The following is an 18,551-nucleotide window of genomic DNA, read 5'->3' on the forward strand; positions in this document are numbered from 1 at the left end:
TTAAATCATGGAGAATAAATGAGAAAGAGAAACTGAGGCTGTCCTTTGTCAAGCAAAGGCATTTTCTGGTGTGCCCTGCCTCCCACCTCTTCCTATTGCTTCCATCAGAACTTGTTCAGAAACTGATGGTGGATTTCCCCTGCCTTTGTGTGGCTCTTGTTTGGGAAGGACACCAGGATGTTGAAGCATTTTCCTGCTGGGAAAGAGGAATGTGCCCTGGGCCAGCAGGACTGGGGCATAGCAGAGGGTGTGTAGGTTATATTAAGTGCTGTGTCCATCATTTTCTTGTTCTAGAATTATCTTTGAAATCTTAGTGGTCCAGGTTTCAATCTGTGATGTTATGAATAACATGCTTTAAGATCAAATTGGGTTGGTTCATTGCCAGTATCAGAATTGTGCTGAGCCAGACACTGAAATAAATACTGAAATAAATGCAGGTACCAAACACACACACACACTTACACACACAAACCATGAATATATATAAATAACAATGCACAATGCTTTAATAGCAATCTTACAACATTCTGTTAATTTCATTTTCACTTTACCTCTGCATGCCAGCTGTAACTTTTTATTTCAATATCTTGGCTTTTCTTATTTCAAAAAATAAGAAACAACTACAACTTTGCTTTAATGTTAACAGAGTTGGGTTTGGGGATTAGATTTGTTTCTGCTTTTTTTTTTTTTTCCTTTAGAAAAGAACTTTTGCTTTGAAAATGAGGTTATTATTTATAGATTCCAAGCCAGGTGCTGTAAATAGACATCAAGATGATGATATAAAATGAAAATAAAATTTGAGAGACCAGAAACTGTTCTCAGAGAACTAGAACTAAATCTTTTAAATATTCAAAACATTTTTTTGAGAAATAGTAAATAAAGTTATATGCTTGTATGTTGGTTATATAGTCAAGTTTAGGACTGACTTTATGAGGAATCTGACTAATTTTTTTGAAATGTAATCCCCTAATAATGAAAAGTCAGTATTTCTGATATTTGTGGGGTTTTTATAACCAAAAAGCATTAGGTTTAAGACACCATTACTTCTTAAGAAGCTCTGAAATGATTCTTGCCCAGTCAGGAGTGAAGGTGGCAATGAACCCTCCAGCTGCACAAGAGACCAAGTCTAGAGACTGCTATTAGTAAGAACAACATTACAAAACAGGATTGTCATTCAAAAGTTTTTCAGGTCTTAAATACAATGTCTGGCATTTGGGCTCCAGGGAGTGTACAAAATCAGATCAGCTTAAGGGAAAATAAAATAGTTTTAAGCAGAAGTTCCACTGATTTACCTGGAAGTGACAGAGGAAACTGAGGCCCCTGTTCACCCTCAGGGCATGGAGGCACATTTTGCACTTCAAAACCCTAGTGGGAAGTTAGGACTCTGATCCTGGAAATAATGCACAGTCCTGTGCAGCCAAACACCTGCAAATGATCCTGTGGAGCTTTGGGGCTCTGCATGAAGGCAGTGGTACTCACAGGCAGAGGTACCTGCAGCATCAAGCCCAAATGATGTGTCAGTCCCAGATGTGGTACTTGTAATTCCCACTTCTCAGGCCCAGTTCTAACCACCAGAAGATTTAAAATGAGAAAGCCTGATGTCCTAATTGTACAGTGAATTGTGATCTTAAAATTGTGTACATCACAGTAAAAATAAAAACAGAATTACACAGCTTCCCCCCTGCCCCTGAAATCCATCTTATTTTCCCCTCTGACCCTGAAAACTGTTTAATTTTTATATTTTATCACACTCATTCTCTTTTAGAGAATAATAGGTGTTTTCAAATTAGAAGGACTTGGACAGTCCTTTCTTGCTGACTAAAACTGGAAAAGGTCAGTCCTGGCCTGGGTTCTTTAAAATTTAAGCTCCTGTCCATTTCTATTGTTGTTGATGTTAAAATATTTTAAGTATACATCCAAAATCTCCTAAAGGTGAAACAAACATCTGGTGCAGGAACTTCCATGCCAACATTTAACCTCATGGCAATGCAAATTTTAGTCCAAATTTCAACTCAAAATGAAAAGGCAGAGGGACAGCAGGGATTCAGGACCTGTCAGGTTATGCTTACCTGTCAGGTTTCCTTCTATCATCTGCCAACTAATTAAAGTAACCTTGTCAAAAAATTAAATTAACACTCAAGTGACATGACAGAGCTTTAGATGTTCTGGTTAGAGGTTATCCCATTTCTCTCTTCTTGGCTGTAAGTAGCTGTTGCACACAGCTTTCTGCTGCCCCACTGATATTATTTTCCACTGCACCACTGAGATATTGCAGACATGATTAATCTTTCTTCTTCAGAAAGCCAACTTCTTTTCCTCTGTGCTTTATTGTTGAATTTTATGCACAGCAGCCAGACAAAACAAGGGTTGCACAGTGGAAGGATTTTTGGCTGTAGAAACAAACATAAAGAGTGAGGAGATGGTGCCCATTTCTGCTGGCATTACTGCAAACATTCTGTGCAGCCCATCAGCTGTTTGGTAGAAGACACATTTTATGGAAGAGGGTCAGGGAGAAATTTTTCAAAAGGAACTCATGTTTGCTAATGAGATCTTCTGAAAAAATATCTGCCCATGAAAATTATGTCTGAAGCTTTAAAGTGCTGAGCATTTTATAATTTTTTTAATGCTTGTTAGGTTTATCTGTATGCTTTGCATTATTACCTTGATTCTTCATCCATGTAATAGTGTTTTGCCTCTTACAGGCATTTGGGGCAAAGGAATTAATTTTTGTCTAGAACATCATCAGAACTTGAGAAAAATCACAGAGACAAACCCACTGGGTGGGCAAGAAGGCATTCTACTCCTACACCTAATCCCCATTTTGCACCTCTGATGTCCATGATCTGTTAAATTCAGTCAACATAAATCGGGCAGGGCTGGAACTATAGGTGGGTATTCTTCCAAAAGCCCCCAGGACTAATATCAGAACTGAATTGGATAATAAAGTAGATAGTTTATGAAAAACTCAAGTAAAAGAGCCTGTTGAGTTGAAAAGATTGGAACAATCACTTGAATTCAGTAAAATATGACAAGCAGAAATGGAAGCTGAAGCAGCAGTGTCAGCTAAATGTGGAGCTATCAGGGAATTTTATACCTCTGCAGGGAGGGGGAAGACTCAAGACAGAAAAAAAAAAATTTGCAAGCTCATCGAGGCAGGAGAGCAAATGATAAAGGATACAAACACACTTGCTCATGTAAGAGGTAAATAAGGTATATTGGAAATGAATGCTGAATTAATTAGCAGTGCTTGGAGCGATTATTTTGCAAGAGCACCACATGAATAGAATGCAGGAGAGGAATTAAATCATATAAATCCAACTGGGATGAGATAGGCTGTATTTAGAAGGAGCAAGTCATAAAAACAGGTAGGAATATCAAAGTGAGGAAAGTCTCTTGATGAAGTGCCAATACATTTGCTGAGGTGTCTTGTTATGGAAGATATGTTTGATTGCTTTCCTAAGTCTAAGAAAGTACTAAACCAATGCTGTAAAAGCTTTGCAGAGTATCTGTTTAAATGTGGAAAAGTGTTAAGCTCAGCACAAATTATTCAAGTGAAATGGTGCTGCAGAATATGAAGCCTTGGCATAGATTACTGGAAGCATCTGTAGAGAGACTGAAATTTAGATGTGTTAGACAGTTTCATGACAGGAGAGAGTGGAAAACTTGCTGTATTTATTTTCTGGAAAATGCAGAGAAAAAAGGACAGCTCCTGAAATGGTTCTTGTAGAAATGGAAAAGGTACATGTAAGGGAATGAGAACAAGCAAGCTGAGAACTTTGTATGTGTCACCTTCACCATAAAAGGTGCTCAAAAGAGAGAAGATATGAGGAGGACTACCACAGAACATGCTACCACAAAATGAGATGCAATAGTTTGTGATGCCATTTTAGCTAAATATTATCTATGCAACACTTTCTTACTTAGGCACGAGTTGGGGTGGTCATTGGCAAGACTGAAGCCTTGACAGAAGTGAAAAGCATTCCTCCACAAATGACAGCAAAGGACAAGACCTTAGAGGATGCAGTTCTAATACCTCTTTCTGATTACTTTTTCACTGCACTTTAGCTCTGTGGTGTAAGTGCAGGTCAGATTGGCTCTACTTGTTATAGGTTGTGTAGAAAATCAGTGTGCTTTAATTTCTGGAAATTATACCATTTAATTGATCAAATGCTTGGCTGCCCTGTGAAAATGGGAAAAAAGATGGCATAAAAGACTTTATTTCAGGTTGATCCAAACAAGCCAGGCAACTAAAAAAAAAAAAAGGCAGAACTTAATCTGGATTGTATGTATGCACCTCAGGACTGTATTAGTAGGATAGTCTGAAAATAACAAAGAGAATTGTGAGAGAGGCCATAGACTTCACATTGAGACAGGATTTGGAAGCAATGAAATTTTTAGGAGATAGTTGGCTACAGGCATGGCAAAGAATCATGAAAATGTTGCTAATTCAACCAAGGAGAACTGCTCTACAGAAGAACAGTTAGGATTTTGCCTCTTTTGTAAAAATCTGACATAATAAAAGATGCTGAACCCTTTGGGAATACAAAACACAGGGAAATATATTTGACATCTCAAACACAGGCAAATAACCTGTATTATAGACATGATCAGTTTCCTCTTCTTCTCACAGGAAAAATGCACTCTCCACACATGCAAAGAATATGTCTAGACAGACAGTAGGGTGTTGGTGTCTGGCTCTCTCACCAGCCTTTGGAAGCCATCAAAAAGCTTTGTTCCAAAACCTTCAGTGCCCAAGCTGATGATCACATTGATCAAATGATGGCCATCAGTCAGGCTGCACGTTAAACTCTTCATAAGACAAACATCATATTGCCCACTTCAGCACTTTTATGGCTGGGAAAAAGAGGGCTGCCAGCTGGGTGTAAAAGCTGGACTTTTCAAATGAAAGGCCACAGCATTTACCAAATCCTCAATTTGTTCTGCAGACTGCCACCAAGTATTGGCTTTGGGACTCTTGTCTGTTTTGGGACATGATTTTGTGTGTGGGTAATCCATGCCCTCCCAGCTCTGCTTTACAGATACACTGTGGTATTCTCATGATGATTTTCTTTTACAGACATCTGTTGGCAGATAAAAGCCTTTGAAGCAGAGCTCTCTCTTCAAGCTGTTAACCCTGTGACTAGCTACTGCCTTGTTAGTTCTCTAGTACATTATATATTATTTTGGATTCTGTAATTATTTTCCCTAACATTAATCTAGCTTACAGTTGGCATCAAAAGCCATGGATTTTGCTCACACTGTTTTTCTGCAAGAAGAAACAATTCTTTAATATGCAAATCAGAGCAGCAAAATTAGATGAATGTAGTCAGCATGCCCTTGAAGGAAAGAAAGGCTTTCATGGAAGACTCAAGGTTACAGTTGTGTTCCTAAGAGTGATGAAAAAGCTACTTAACCCTTTAGAACAGATAAGGAAAATAGTTTTCTCATGAAAAAGAAATTATTCTTGTGTAAGATATAAACAAAAAAATGAGAGCTAATTAGTGGGAGGGATGATGCAGAGAAACTGAACTGTCATTTTAACAAATGCTGCAGGCTTATCTTTCTTATTTTATTGGACATAATGGACATTCAAGCTCTAGTCAACATTGTAAGCCAACCTGCCCTCATACAAACACTTCAGGAATCCATCTGGAAAATATCTTGACAAAAGAAATCTTCTTATGCTAACAGGTTTTAGATTAGGCAAATATAATTTAATTTGGTTGCATCACTATAAAAAGATTGTGAGCCATAGGATCCTGACGTGCAATATATCCATACAGATTCTTCATAGTTTGCTGTGGAAATCCAGGCAAGGAAGATTTTTCAAATGAGTGCAGTTTCCCTTCAGGACTGAAAAGTAATACTGAATTACTGAAATTTATGAAATCCTCTTCAACAAGTCCCTGTGCATGTGTTTTTCAGAAAGCACATATCTAGATGAAAAGCTTAGCTAAATTGTATGTTTGTCCTTATTCAGAACTCCTCTTTCCTCCAGCCTACATCACATCTGTGGAGTCCAAAACAAGAGATGCTCCCTGCAACATAAAATGTTTATTGACTTTGAATGGATGAGTAAGTGAATTCTGGAACTAAACTTGACCCATGATGAAAAGCTTTAGGCACCCTCTGATGTAAATCCATTTATGCTTTTGTGAAGACCCTTCAGAGTGTTTTACAAAGGAGAAAACTCCAATGCCTATTGAACTTTATGAATTGATCACACTTCATTCTTGATGCCTCCTGAAAGCAATAGAAAGCCAGTTATGCATTATTTGATTATCACTGTAAGGTGTTAACATCTTCAGTGAATTAATAGAAATTGCAGATATAAATAGTCTGTTTCCAGAAAAATCAATATAATCCATATTGTTCTACTTGGCTCTACCAACATTAAGGAAATTCAATAATAATGCAAATCAATTATCAAGCACATAAAAAGAACATCCATCATCCTTTCAGTGGACAACAATAACAGCATAAAGAACACAGATGAGAACAACAGGATTTGATTGCTTCTATCTACACTGAATTCTGTCTATATTTTAAAGCATCTGTCCTAATCTGAGTCAGCTTCATCAGGCCATAGGAAAAGGACATTCCATTCTGCTTTTAGAAAACATAGCTCAAGATGAAAGTTGGATACAGCAAAATCCCCACCTGATCAGGTACAACATTTTCATTGTCTTGTGAAGATTCCCTTTGCTGTAATTAGCCTTCAACAGACTTGTTCCACACACTACTGAGTCCTTTCCACCAACAAGGAATGCCATGTGGCATTTTTCTCTCCTGAGAGCCTTTGAGTTTTTTATTTGCTCAAAGGAATTTTTCTTTTCCAACAAAATGAAATAAAACCAGAATTGAGCAGTTCTGTGACTTTGACAGCTGAGAACTGACTGAAGTAGTGCCTTATTAAAATAATTTTAGATGTCCTCATCTATAAATTCACAGTCATAAGTGTGCTAGGAAAAAGTAACTCCCCTTCTGGTTTTCATGCTGGGACAGACATGGGTGCTACACTGATTTAAAGGTCTTGGATGCTTGTTGGTGCACACCAACAACTTGACAGCGCTTCCTGATTTTTGATGTAGTTTTAACATGATCCCACACGTGTGAAGAACAGACACACATTCAGACCTAAGCTCACTTTCCTTGCCTAAGCTTTCCAGGCCTGAGAAATGTCAGGCCCAGAGCTCCCTCTGCCCGGAGCATCCTCTTCTGGTACCTCTGCTCTGAGGGGAAAATGCAGCATCTCCTTTACATATCTGCAGCTAACCAGTGAACATCCAGCTCCTGTTACAGGTGGCTTGGTTTGTGGGCAACCCATGCTCTGTAAGCAGCATTAACTTGGCCTTGGATGCAGCTGTTGTCCTCCTTTCCTCACTCTTCACATGCGGTTCATGCCTTAATCTGCAACTGTTTAATTGGTAATATTTTATCCCTCCAGTATTTGAATGAGTATTTTTGCTCATCCTGACTGCTGAAATCACACAATTGTGCAAGGCTAAGCAAAACCTCAGCTAAGACTTATAAATACTGAGACAGCCAAAGAAAGATGGATAGCAGAGCTGCTGCTGCAAAAGTTTCTAGGACAATTTTTCTATATACTGCTAAAATGGGTTAAAACCCAGACAAATCCAGACAAAGTCTGAGGCTTAAAACATTCTGTTATTGTTATAAAGATTGGAATTTACTCTAACTGTACAAATGCATGATTGACATTAATATATTTTTTGTCTGACAACCTTGCAGACCTTGGTGGGTCTCTGTCCCATTGTCTGAGTTCAGTGAGGTCTTCATTCCCCCATGGCTCTCCTTAGCTCTTGCACCTCTGCCAGGGCCACCCATGCATGGGACAAGCTCTGTTGCTGTCCTGCTGTGGCCACTCAAACTGTGCCAGAGGACAAGCTGATGGCAGTGCCATCTCCTCTGGGGAAGGAAGAGTGGTTGGTGCCTCCTTTCCCGAGCAAAGGCACTGAAACGCATGTCCAGCAAACACAAAAAATGTGTGTCCAGCTGTGCAAAGACCTGGCAGACTCAGTGCACCCCTGCCTCTTCTGCAGGCACACTGCCTTTCATCCCTTTCTCTCTTTTTTCAGGGGGCACTTTAAACCATCTCAGGACCTTTGCCTTGCAAGTCTCCTCCATTACATCCATTATTTTGACTTTGTTGAGCCCCAGTTCACTTCACTTCCTGGTGGCACTATTTCACACTTGGCTTATTGAACCAGGTACAGGATCTAGGTAAGGCTGCAAGGATGTGACTGGCAGTAAGGGGAGCAGGGGTACATGTAAGGGAGTTGCTAATAAAACATTGGCTTCAGCACTCTTAGAGGTGCTGAGGGGAAGAAAATTAGGCTGAAAGCTTTTCTGCATGCAATAAACTGAATTTCTCCCTTTGCCATGGTGCACCTTTTGCTATTGGAAAAAAAAAAAAGAGAGCTATTTGGCCATTAGACAGTTTTAGATGCTCCTAGTCCCTTGTGGAAATTTATTTCAAATAGGCTGGGGCAGCCACATCCCCTTTCTGCTCTTGTAGCCCTGTGTGGGGTGGACAAAGGTCTTGGAGCAAGGATCAGGAGTTCAGCTGTGCCAAGACGCAAAGCTGCTGATTTGCTTCCCAAGCACCTACTGCTTTGCTGAGATTTCAGGAAAATATCCCTGAAATTTCAGTGGGGTTCCAACAGTGCCTTGACAGATGGTCTTGTGAGAGGCAGTAAGTGCCATCAGCAAGGCACTGAGTAAATCCCTGGAAGTAAAAGAGTCCCAGTTTTTCTGGGATAATTCATGATCTCTGGACATGTATCGGAAACACAATAAAAGACTACATAGTTCATTTCCCACTTTTTACATCCCTCAGTCCAGCAGGTCAGGCTTAGTTGTGACTGAAGTTGTTCTGGTTTATAAAACTAGTTTTATTTTAAAAATCAAAGTTAGTACAGAGACAAACATCATACTTAAACCGTGGCATGTCAGAGACGAGATGACTGACAACCATCATCTGTCACTATGTGAAGCAGCTCCACAATCTTCCTGTCTTTTAACACCTCTTTAACCTTAATTTTGCTGATCTGAACAGTCATTAATTAGCTATGTATGGTATACACAGCTGATAGACCTGGAATTTCACAGTCTATTAGAGTATATAATTTGCATTTTCATCAGAGTGTTGTTAAACCAAATCATTATCTTAAACTACACAATATGCATCAAATGTTAGGAAATCAAACCAACTTGTCTCCAGCTGTGTATTTTACAATTACATTTATTAATGTCACTTTTCTTCTTGCTAATTCAAAACATATTCCACAGGTGGTTGCATCAAAAATGTTATTGCCCTTAACTGTATTGATAAAAGCAAAAAACAAACAACAAAAAAGACCCAAACCCCAAACTACAGACCTTAGCTGTGGGAAGTATAGCTCATACTTTACTATGTAAACAACTGTAGTGTTAAATTTCCTGGACTTTCCCCACTCTGGCACTTCTGCCCAAACATCTTCCTGCTGTGTGCCCAGCCAGTGCCTGGCTCAGGGCTGGGAGCTGTGCCCGTGCTCTAATGCACCAGCAAACCATGCATATTAAACACCCCTTTATTTTGTTCAGAACATATAATCTAGTAACTGAGATTTTTCTTTTTTTTCCCCCCTACTATGTTATAGATAAACTATGACTGCAAGAGTGCATGGAGCTGCTGACGTGCAAGCACTGGCTCTGCACCTGGGTTCTGGTAATCAGAGCAGACTGTAACAACTGCTGCAGAATCACAAAGAACCCAACAAAACAAACCCAAAAGGTAAGCTCCTAAACCAATCTAACTAACGGCAGAGAGTGATGGGACAAGTGCAGAGGTATTAAACTAAAAGACAGGAGATTTGGATTAGATATTAGGAAGAAATTCTTCACTGTGAAGGTGGTGAGACACTGGAAGAGGTTGCTCAGAGAAGTTGTGGATGTCCCATCCCTGGAAGTGTTTAAGGCCAGGCTGGATGGGGCTCTGAGAAACCTGGTCTAGTGGAAGGTGCCCCTGGCCCCGAGAGGGAATTTGGACTAAATGATCTTTAAGGTCCCTTCAACCATTCCATGATTCTACGAAGTGTTGCTTTGCTACACAAAGGACCATAAGGAAAAGAAAACACAAAAATTGAACAGGTCACCTCTCAAACCATTCTAAGTGAAAGTAAAGCAAAAATCTGGACAGGAAGGTCCTTGGCTGAGCTGTAGCAGCAGAGTAAGGCAGCAGTGCCCAGTCAGCCCTGAGTCTCTTGAAGCTGCAGCACCCTTAGCACTCTCTGGCCATCACCAGCTCCTTGGCCCCAGTGCTTGTGCCCTGCTGAGGTCTGAGATGCTTCTGCCCAGTTCTGCCCACTGTGCCTGCCCCTGACCCACACCTGTCTTTGAGCAGCTTTGGCCCTGAAAAGCTCACTCTTTTCACTCTAGACTGAGTGCTGGTGCATCTGTGTAACAGGAGGCTGGCACTCTCTTTTTTCTTTCCCAGGATTACAAGCCTGCAGTGGTAGCCAGGGTATTGGAAGTGGTGGCTGTCACATTTGGCAATGCAGCAGCTATTTGGCAATGCAGCAGCTATTTGGCATATTTTGATTTGCTTAATGCTGCTACAGCACTACAGTGGGTGGTGCTCTTGCCCACATCCACAGACCCCAGGCAGAAACAAAAGCAACACAACATTATGTTCAAATATTGCATATAGTGCAAATTCTCCTCCCTTCCTGCCACCCCAATAAAAAAGTCAGACCTAGGGTAGCTTAAGAAAAAGGTTGAGAGGTTTTGGGGTGGTGTGTGTTTGTTTTTGGTGGTGTTTTTCAGAGGGAAAGAGTAGAAGTCTTTTTCAAAATGGACTTGTATTTACTATAAAAGATGTTAGGCTTTAAATGATGGTAGAGGCTTTTTTTCCCTCTCTCTCTCTCTTGATGACAGAGGTAATAATTGATTGTGTCTGCACACAGTAGCCTGAATTCTATGCTGCAACTTTTTCAGGTTTGATGTTATTAAGCAAGTTACTGTTTTGATGTTTAGTTGTCAACATTTTTTGCTTATGTAACATTAATGTAAAATAAATAAATTACGTAAAAATCAGTCCCTGTAGCCAGATTTACTATTTTAATTGAATTTGTGAAAAAATAATGAATCAGCAAACCACTTCTATTTTGTTTTCCTGGGTTTAGTGGCAAGTTTCAGATTTTACCTGCTTGGAAAAAAAAGGTATTTCAGCATCTGAAACTACTCATCCAACTACTGAAATTAACTGCAACTATCAGTCACTGTGAGTACTTTTTATCTATGTCAGTCTGAAAGCAGTAAAAATAAAAGTGCATAGAGGAAAGGGCTCTAGAGTAAATTCTCACAGACAGGTACTAGCAAATAGGTTTTTCCTCCTGTTAGCTATTAGAAGGTTGCAGCCTTTGATATGCTGGTAAGAGTGACCTTGATGTGCACATCCTTTGAGAAGGTTGCACCAATTCTTCACCTATTGTCACTTGGACCTGGTGAAGCTAATGGAAGACTTTCCAGGGACTTCCATGGGCTTTGAAATTGGATGTAAGCTAAACATTTACAGGTTGCAAGCGTTTAGCATGAGCTTTCTTCTGGCAAAGCAATACCAATGCTCACAGAGGAAGGAACCTGCTTTTTAAATGGCATTAAAAATACTAAAGAGAGTTTGATTGAGAATTAGGTTTAAGAAATGAATTGGCATGGTGTCCTGCTGGAGCACTGCACCTGACTAGCACCAGTACCCATGCACATGTCTTGCTGGACTTGTTGTGTGCTGCTTTTTTTACTGATGTGTCCCAGCTGAGATTGTGCAAAATCCAGGGGGAGCACTGGGAAGCAAGGAGTAGAAATGTTTGTGATATGTGGAGCTGTTTGGTTTGGCCCTCAGAAAAGTAGAGTATGAGTCAGAATCAAGTGCTCCTAACACAGGTTGTCAAAAGGTGTGCAACAGCCTGAACAGTTCTTCTCACTTGTGTTTTAGAGCAGCCTGGAAGGTGGGGGTGCCCCTCTCCTTACAGGTTTCAACCACAGGCTTCAGCCCCCTTGCCTAGGGATGAAATGCAAATCTCACCCTTTCAGCCTAAATGTCTGAAACTGGCTTTAGGCCACTCTTTAGAAACTGTCTAGTCCCTGGGAAAGAGCCAGGACTGCACAGTTCTTTGGCAGATGTTGGTGCCCATCTGTCCTCCAGGGAAAATGCTGGACTTCAAATTGCAAGTGGCTGCAGCTGCTCGACAAGCTCAGCCCTGGTCCTGGCAGCTGTCAGACACACATCTGTACCAGGTATTTTCCAGCTGAGAGAAAAGGGCCTTTGCAAGCTGGGCCCTTGACAGGATTGCCCCCCATGTGAACCACTTCCATGTGTCTGCTAGGGGGAACCTCACTCTGCCACTAAGGATGGTGGGGCAAGGGGGAGGTTTGCTAAAGTGGCATCTGTTTTAGCTGATCTTATTTTGAATGAGTCTGAAAGGCTAAAGTTTTTTTCTCAAGGGTCATCCCTCTCCCTTCCCTTTCACAGCAGTAAGCAGTCTCTGCCCACGTGCCCAGCATCTGATGGCTGAAGCTGGAAGTGCCCAGTGGGGACCTGTGACTTCTCTCTGCTGCTCCCTCCTACTTTTCTAGCATAAAGCTTTGCATGCATTACACTGCTACTATTAAATGTTCATTACATTAACCTGATGGTAATAATTGAAGATCTTGCTGCATAAGATCTCATTGGGTCAATTCCACTGTTAGTAATTATGGGTGCAGATCTGTCTTCACTCACAAACTCTGAGTGTATTTTTAGGCCCTTCTGTTTCCTCCCCCTGGTTTGGATTGCCATCTCCTCTCCCACTCATGATACAAGTAATAACTCTAAACTAAGGGCTCTTTCTGTCTGCTGGAAAGAGAAGATGAGTAACAGTGACAGAGGAGATGAGAAAGCCTCCCTTGCCATGCACTGGCATGCACAGCCTGTGCTGTGCCAAGGTATAAAAAAAGTCAGCATTTCTGATTTGAGTTGCAAGTCTCCTGGCGAGATGCTTCTGCAAGCTCATGGAACCTGAGAAACAAGTATTCCTGAGCCTTTACATGCACTGGGTGCTGGGTCTTCCAGCAGTGCATGAGTAAATTAATGTTTTGCTCTTAGTTTCTTGGCTGTGGTCAATGTAACCCGTGGCCAAGATCATATATTTTACAGCATGTTCCTATCCAGCGGCACCAGCCTTGAGGTTTTCAGGATTTTTCTAGGGGTGTAGATAAACTCTCTCTACTAGTGGGGGCAGCTGAGCCTTTGCAGTCATAATTAGGGGTGAACTGGGTGTTCTCAAAAATATCTTTCCCCTTGGCCGGTTGATGTAGAGCGAGTTGTGCTCATCAACCTTGTGGAGAGGGAGGAGGCAGTGACTGACTTGAGGGCTGAAAGTCATCCAGTTAACATTTAAAATACCTAAATCACAAGGATCTGTTGCTGTGTGAAGCTGGGCAGCTTCTACAGAGTCAACTTCTGAGTTTCAACATACTGCACTATGACCAGCAATTCTCCACAATACAGTAGGATTTATTAATAGAAAATACGTCAATATGAGTTTGTCTTTGTACATGTTAGCAACATGTACAGTGAAACAGTTTTTTTTTTTTTCTCAATCTATATTGTTATAGTTCTTTTGTGTTATCTGACATAACCATTTATATTTTGGGCTTAAATATGTTATTTGTCAAAATGTACTTTCAGTGTTAATATACCTTTAAAATCATAGTTTATCTTTTAAATATTGAATTCATATTATTTTTTCTCAAATCAATATTGCTCATGTTAGTGCAAATTTGTTAAATCTTGAGATAGGTTAACCATTCCTTCCAGACCATAAACAGCATTTAATAAAACAGTGAGATTTATATAGCTCTACACAGCTGAACAAGATTCTAATACGAAGCTTGTTAAAAAAAAAAAAAAAAATCCGACATTTTACAGTACATCAATTGCATTTTATACAATTTTTTTGAACAGTTTTGTTTCTTCTCTATTTCTGTGTGTGATTTAGTACAAGAATGAAGGGAACAGCAATAGGTAATGATACTTTCCTCAGTATTAAAAAGAATGCATCATATATATCTTGCTCAGTATGGCAGCAGTGTTGTATTTCCAAGCCTGGAAAAGAAGCCAGGTAATTCAACACCTTCTCAAAACCCAGTACAGCAAGAGTGAACGTTATCAGTCGGAGCACTTGCCACTACAGAAAAATGGAAACAAACACAAAGTATAGACAAAAGGTATTTTATGCCACGTCATCAATCCAGAATCTCTCACTTGAGCAAAGGTCAACATTTGACTCCAAGTAATTCCTAAGAGGAGCTGAAAGAGGGCAATGTGGGCATTTCAGTAGTTTGAAGAATGGAAATATATTCAACTTACAACAATCTCCTGTCCTAAGAACTTTGAACAGAATGATGCATCCCCTTGGCCTGCTGGCAAACCTGTGCCTGGAGAGCTGCACAAGCCTGCTGTTTGTCAGGCAGTCAAGAAGAACTTCCAGTTGTGAGTGACATTCTTTATTAAAAAAAAGTTTTTATACTGAAAACGTGCTTTGTTCAAAAGAGCACTGCAAATGTCACTTATTAAAATCAATGTAATAAATAAAATATAAACAACCTGTGTCCAAAACTATGAATAGTATTTTTGTCTACCTCACTATACATCTGGCCCACTGTGCCCCTCCCACCCACCCTTTCTGAAATTTTTAAAAATTTTTTTGCATGCTATTTTTTTCCCCATGTTTACTACAAAGAGCAAAGGTTACATATCGTACACTGGGAAAAGCTGCCAAAAAGATTAAACTATAGTCCTAGATTACCAATAAACCAATTCTACATCACAATACCTGCCTGCATGAACTACTTGGGCTGTATCCTATAGAGCAGGTGATGACTTGTGAGAGACTTCTCCCCCTGCACACAGCCAGAAGTGTGCCAGGTGATGTTAAAACTATTACAGTGACTAACCACAGAAATGTTTGCAACCTAAAACAAATCCCTTATTGCAATTTAAGCAATTTACAACTACTCCATTAGTGGTGGATCTTATGCTCTGAAAATTGTATGCTGAACTGTTTGTTGTCTGAATCACAGAAATGAAGAAATGCTTCTTTTTTTTTTCCTTCCAGCATTACAAGAGCTAAAATGAGTATGCCAGCTCTTCTGGCTTCCTAGCCTATGTAGCTATTCTTTTCTTTTAAAATAATAATAAAAAAATTCTCTGTCCCTTACATTTTTTAGAATTTCACTTTAAATGCACAGAAATGGTCTTTATTTTCTTATTTGAGGAATGTGTTCTGGGTGTTGGGTTTTATTTTTGGTATGGGTTAAAATAAATGATTGTCCTAATGGTTCAAAAATTGGACCCTTCTGTAGTCTAAAGAGTTTGGAGAGTCCAGGTTAAAGTCTGATGAGTCTTAGTTTTTCATTCCCTCAGGGAGATGGCAAGATCAAACTCTGCCTTCCTTGAGCACTTACTGATTGATGGCTGGAGAGTAATGGAATTTCTGAAGAGGAGATCAAAAGATGCTCTTTTAAAGGAAATGGCACCTAAGGGTGATGGAGTTGGTGATCAAAAATCAGCTACCCCTTCTCTTGTGAGCATGTGGCCTAGCAATGTTGAACTGCTATTGATGGTTACGGAAGTGAGTAAGAGAAAGCACATACTGGAGTTTCCACTGTTTAAAAGAACTGAAAATCAAACAAAAATTGAAGCTTAACAAGGAGAACATTGGATGGAAAGAAGTCTTACGGCACACAAACACACACGCTCAAACACACGCACACGGAGTACTATGCATACGTGGACACACACGAGTAAGAATGTGTATTTGTATGGTAGGTTCTTGGAAATAGACATTCTTAGCAAATATGGATGACAGATCAATTGTAATTTATTTTCTTTTAACACTGTATCATCATAAAGAAAACTGGTATAAATGAAAAAAATCTATTTCAAATATCTACATCTAAAATTTTAGGCAGTGAAAAAGCACTTCGTTGACAAGGAGTGTGGAATGATGAATGTTAATTGTCAGAAACTGCTGAATGCCTTTTTTTTTGAGTTGCCACAAACAAATTCACATATCAGAACAAACAATACTGCTAAATATTCCTTTTTGTTTTTTTGATTTTTTTTTTTGATTTTTTTTTTTGTTAAAACGCACCGGGGTAAAGAAAACAAAAAAACTGGAAATTCATACATCTTTCAAAATTTGAAATTGAAGCAATATTTAGAACCATAGATGAAGAAACACTGTGGCATTGGTGTAATATACACAATGCACCTTTTTTTTTTATCTGTAATGTACATCAAATACTTTACAACAATGCATTAACAAAAGGCAAGAAACATCTTGCTGTACAGAGGAAACCCCAAATGCAACTTGAAGCCTAGATTCACAATGAATGAGGATATTAAACAAAGTGTGAGAAGCTGTTCCCCATAAAGTATGTACGCTGCTCAGTAACTTGTGCTTAACTCTTGACCCAGATCCACTGTCATGTTCTTCCTCCTTCCTTCAGCCACGTTCAATATACAGCACTGAACTTTAGACTCTACAGGCCAACAGTAAAGTTGCCCCACACTGTAAAATATATATATGTATATATATATTTCTTTCTAATTACTCCCAGGTTTAGCTTTCATATCTTTTAGCCTTCTAAAAAAAAAATCTCTTAATTTTTTCCATACTGGTTATCTGTGCCTTCCTATGGAACAGGCTTTAACAAACTAAATTTGCAGGAAAAAAAATGTCTCGTGGTATGCATGCACATGCACAGTTCCTGGAGCTTTTGTATCTGCCCAAGTCTCAAACCCAGGAGTCGGGAGAGGCTGGATAGTGGCTTGTTTCATAGTTAAGTTCACTATAGGGACGAGCAGCTGAGTAGAAGTCGACGTAGTTGCCAGTTGACTTTAGTCCCAGGTGCATGTTGTATTCGCTTGCAGGTGGACGATGATGCACTTGGTCCTCAAAGAAGGACTCGTCATAGTTTCTTGTTGAATTCTGAAATGACTGATATGGTTCATAATCTTTTCTGCTGGGCTCCTGTGGAACTGGCTGTGTTGAAACCTGAAAGACAGCAATACCCACAGATTGTTAGATACAACTTATTGCAGGCAACAGGATGGAAGGAGTAAATCTCATATTTCTCGTGCTAAGAATACAAAACTGTGCATTATCTTAACTTCTGCTCTAGGCACTGCTTTAATAGTGAATTAATTCTACAGCTCTGCCTTGTCATTTTATTTCTTTACATGTATTTAATAGCATTATTATAATAAAATATATTTATTATTTTATAGTACTGCTGCAAAAGGTGCTGGTTTATGTCAAAAGTAGTTCATGCAGCATAGCGTATACTTCACTTTTGTTACTACAATCTGTATGTAACTTGCAGCTGTATAAAGCAAATATTGACCAAAACTCAGCCTTGAAGAATTTGAATGTAATCAATTTAGACTCCAAAGATGCTAAACATTTTGCAGCTGCCTTGGACTCAAGACTGTCTTTCCCCTGACTTAGGGGAAGAGGTGAGACTATATCCTTAAAAAACATTTACAGTCTACAGAAAAGTGCCCTGAAATGGGTTCTGCTACTGTAAAGCAGAAACATCTCCTTAACAACTCCCCAACACTTTATACTGACAATGCTGTATTGTTGGTACATTCCAGCTAGTTGGCTTGAAACTGGAATATTTATGATAAGCAGTTAAAAAAAATCTCAGATGGTCCTCTAACCTAAGGTTGCCATACATTTTTTTTTCAGACATCTCTAGTGAATCTCTGATTTTATAGTTGGGACTTTACTGAAATCTGAAATGTATAAGCACATGCTGACTACCCTAGAAGACTATCTTCTGCTTCATGTCACCTCTGTAAGTTTGGGCAGACTTTGTGACTGCAAAATAATGAAGCCTGCCATTCCTCACTTGGTTATCACTGGGAATACTGATGCTCAGACACTGATGTGAGAACACTGTGGATCCTGCTGCTCTGCACATGTTAGTAATGGTCCCTCAGGATGGCAGGAACAGTTGCATTGCTATGGCCCAAACTCCATGATATTTGTTCAAAACAAGTATCTGTATTAGACTCTATGCAGGGGTTGGAAAAGGCTGCCTAAGTTCATTACTTTCAGCAGTCCCACAAGTGGTCTTATAAGCTTGGGCTCGATATTATAACTGCACAAAGGAGTGTATCTACTCTAGTTTCTATTTCTAGAACTGCTATCGAGGTGTTACTGACCTTCAGCACCTCACTTCATTTCCCATATTCAAACACAGGTGTTTAATTTGGACATAGGAGTAAAATTCTACATGAAGCAATCTGCTTATTTGTGATATTTTTAAATTCTTCTTCCATTCCATATATGCTGATCAGTCTTTTGCCATCTGGAACAGTAACATTTTAGTCTCTGTACTTACCTGGTTATGTTTGATATCTTCAGCAGGCGCACCATACGAATTCCTGTACAGAGTTGAGATTCCAGTGTTCTGAGCTGCAGAGAGAGAAAAGGAAG

The 18,551-nt window shown here is 39.6% G+C and overlaps 1 protein-coding gene across 4 annotated transcripts in view; it reads right to left on the reverse strand.

Annotated features, from left to right (window-relative positions):
* Positions 1-15,901: 15,901 nt before the first annotated feature.
* CTNND2 (catenin delta 2) overlaps positions 15,902-18,551 on the reverse strand; it is a 511,553-nt gene continuing 508,903 nt past the window's right edge. For all 4 annotated transcript variants that reach the window (XM_056485067.1, XM_056485066.1, XM_056485065.1 and 1 more), the window contains 2 exons: positions 18,457-18,530; positions 15,902-17,102 (listed from right to left, as the gene is read on the reverse strand). In XM_056485067.1, coding sequence (XP_056341042.1) covers positions 16,842-17,102; positions 18,457-18,530 — 335 coding nt within the window. In that variant the 3' untranslated portion in view covers positions 15,902-16,841. The remainder of the gene's footprint in view (positions 17,103-18,456; positions 18,531-18,551) is intronic.

Source organism: Oenanthe melanoleuca, chromosome 2 (genome assembly GCF_029582105.1).
Source record: "Oenanthe melanoleuca isolate GR-GAL-2019-014 chromosome 2, OMel1.0, whole genome shotgun sequence".
Lineage (NCBI taxonomy): Eukaryota > Metazoa > Chordata > Aves > Passeriformes > Muscicapidae > Oenanthe > Oenanthe melanoleuca.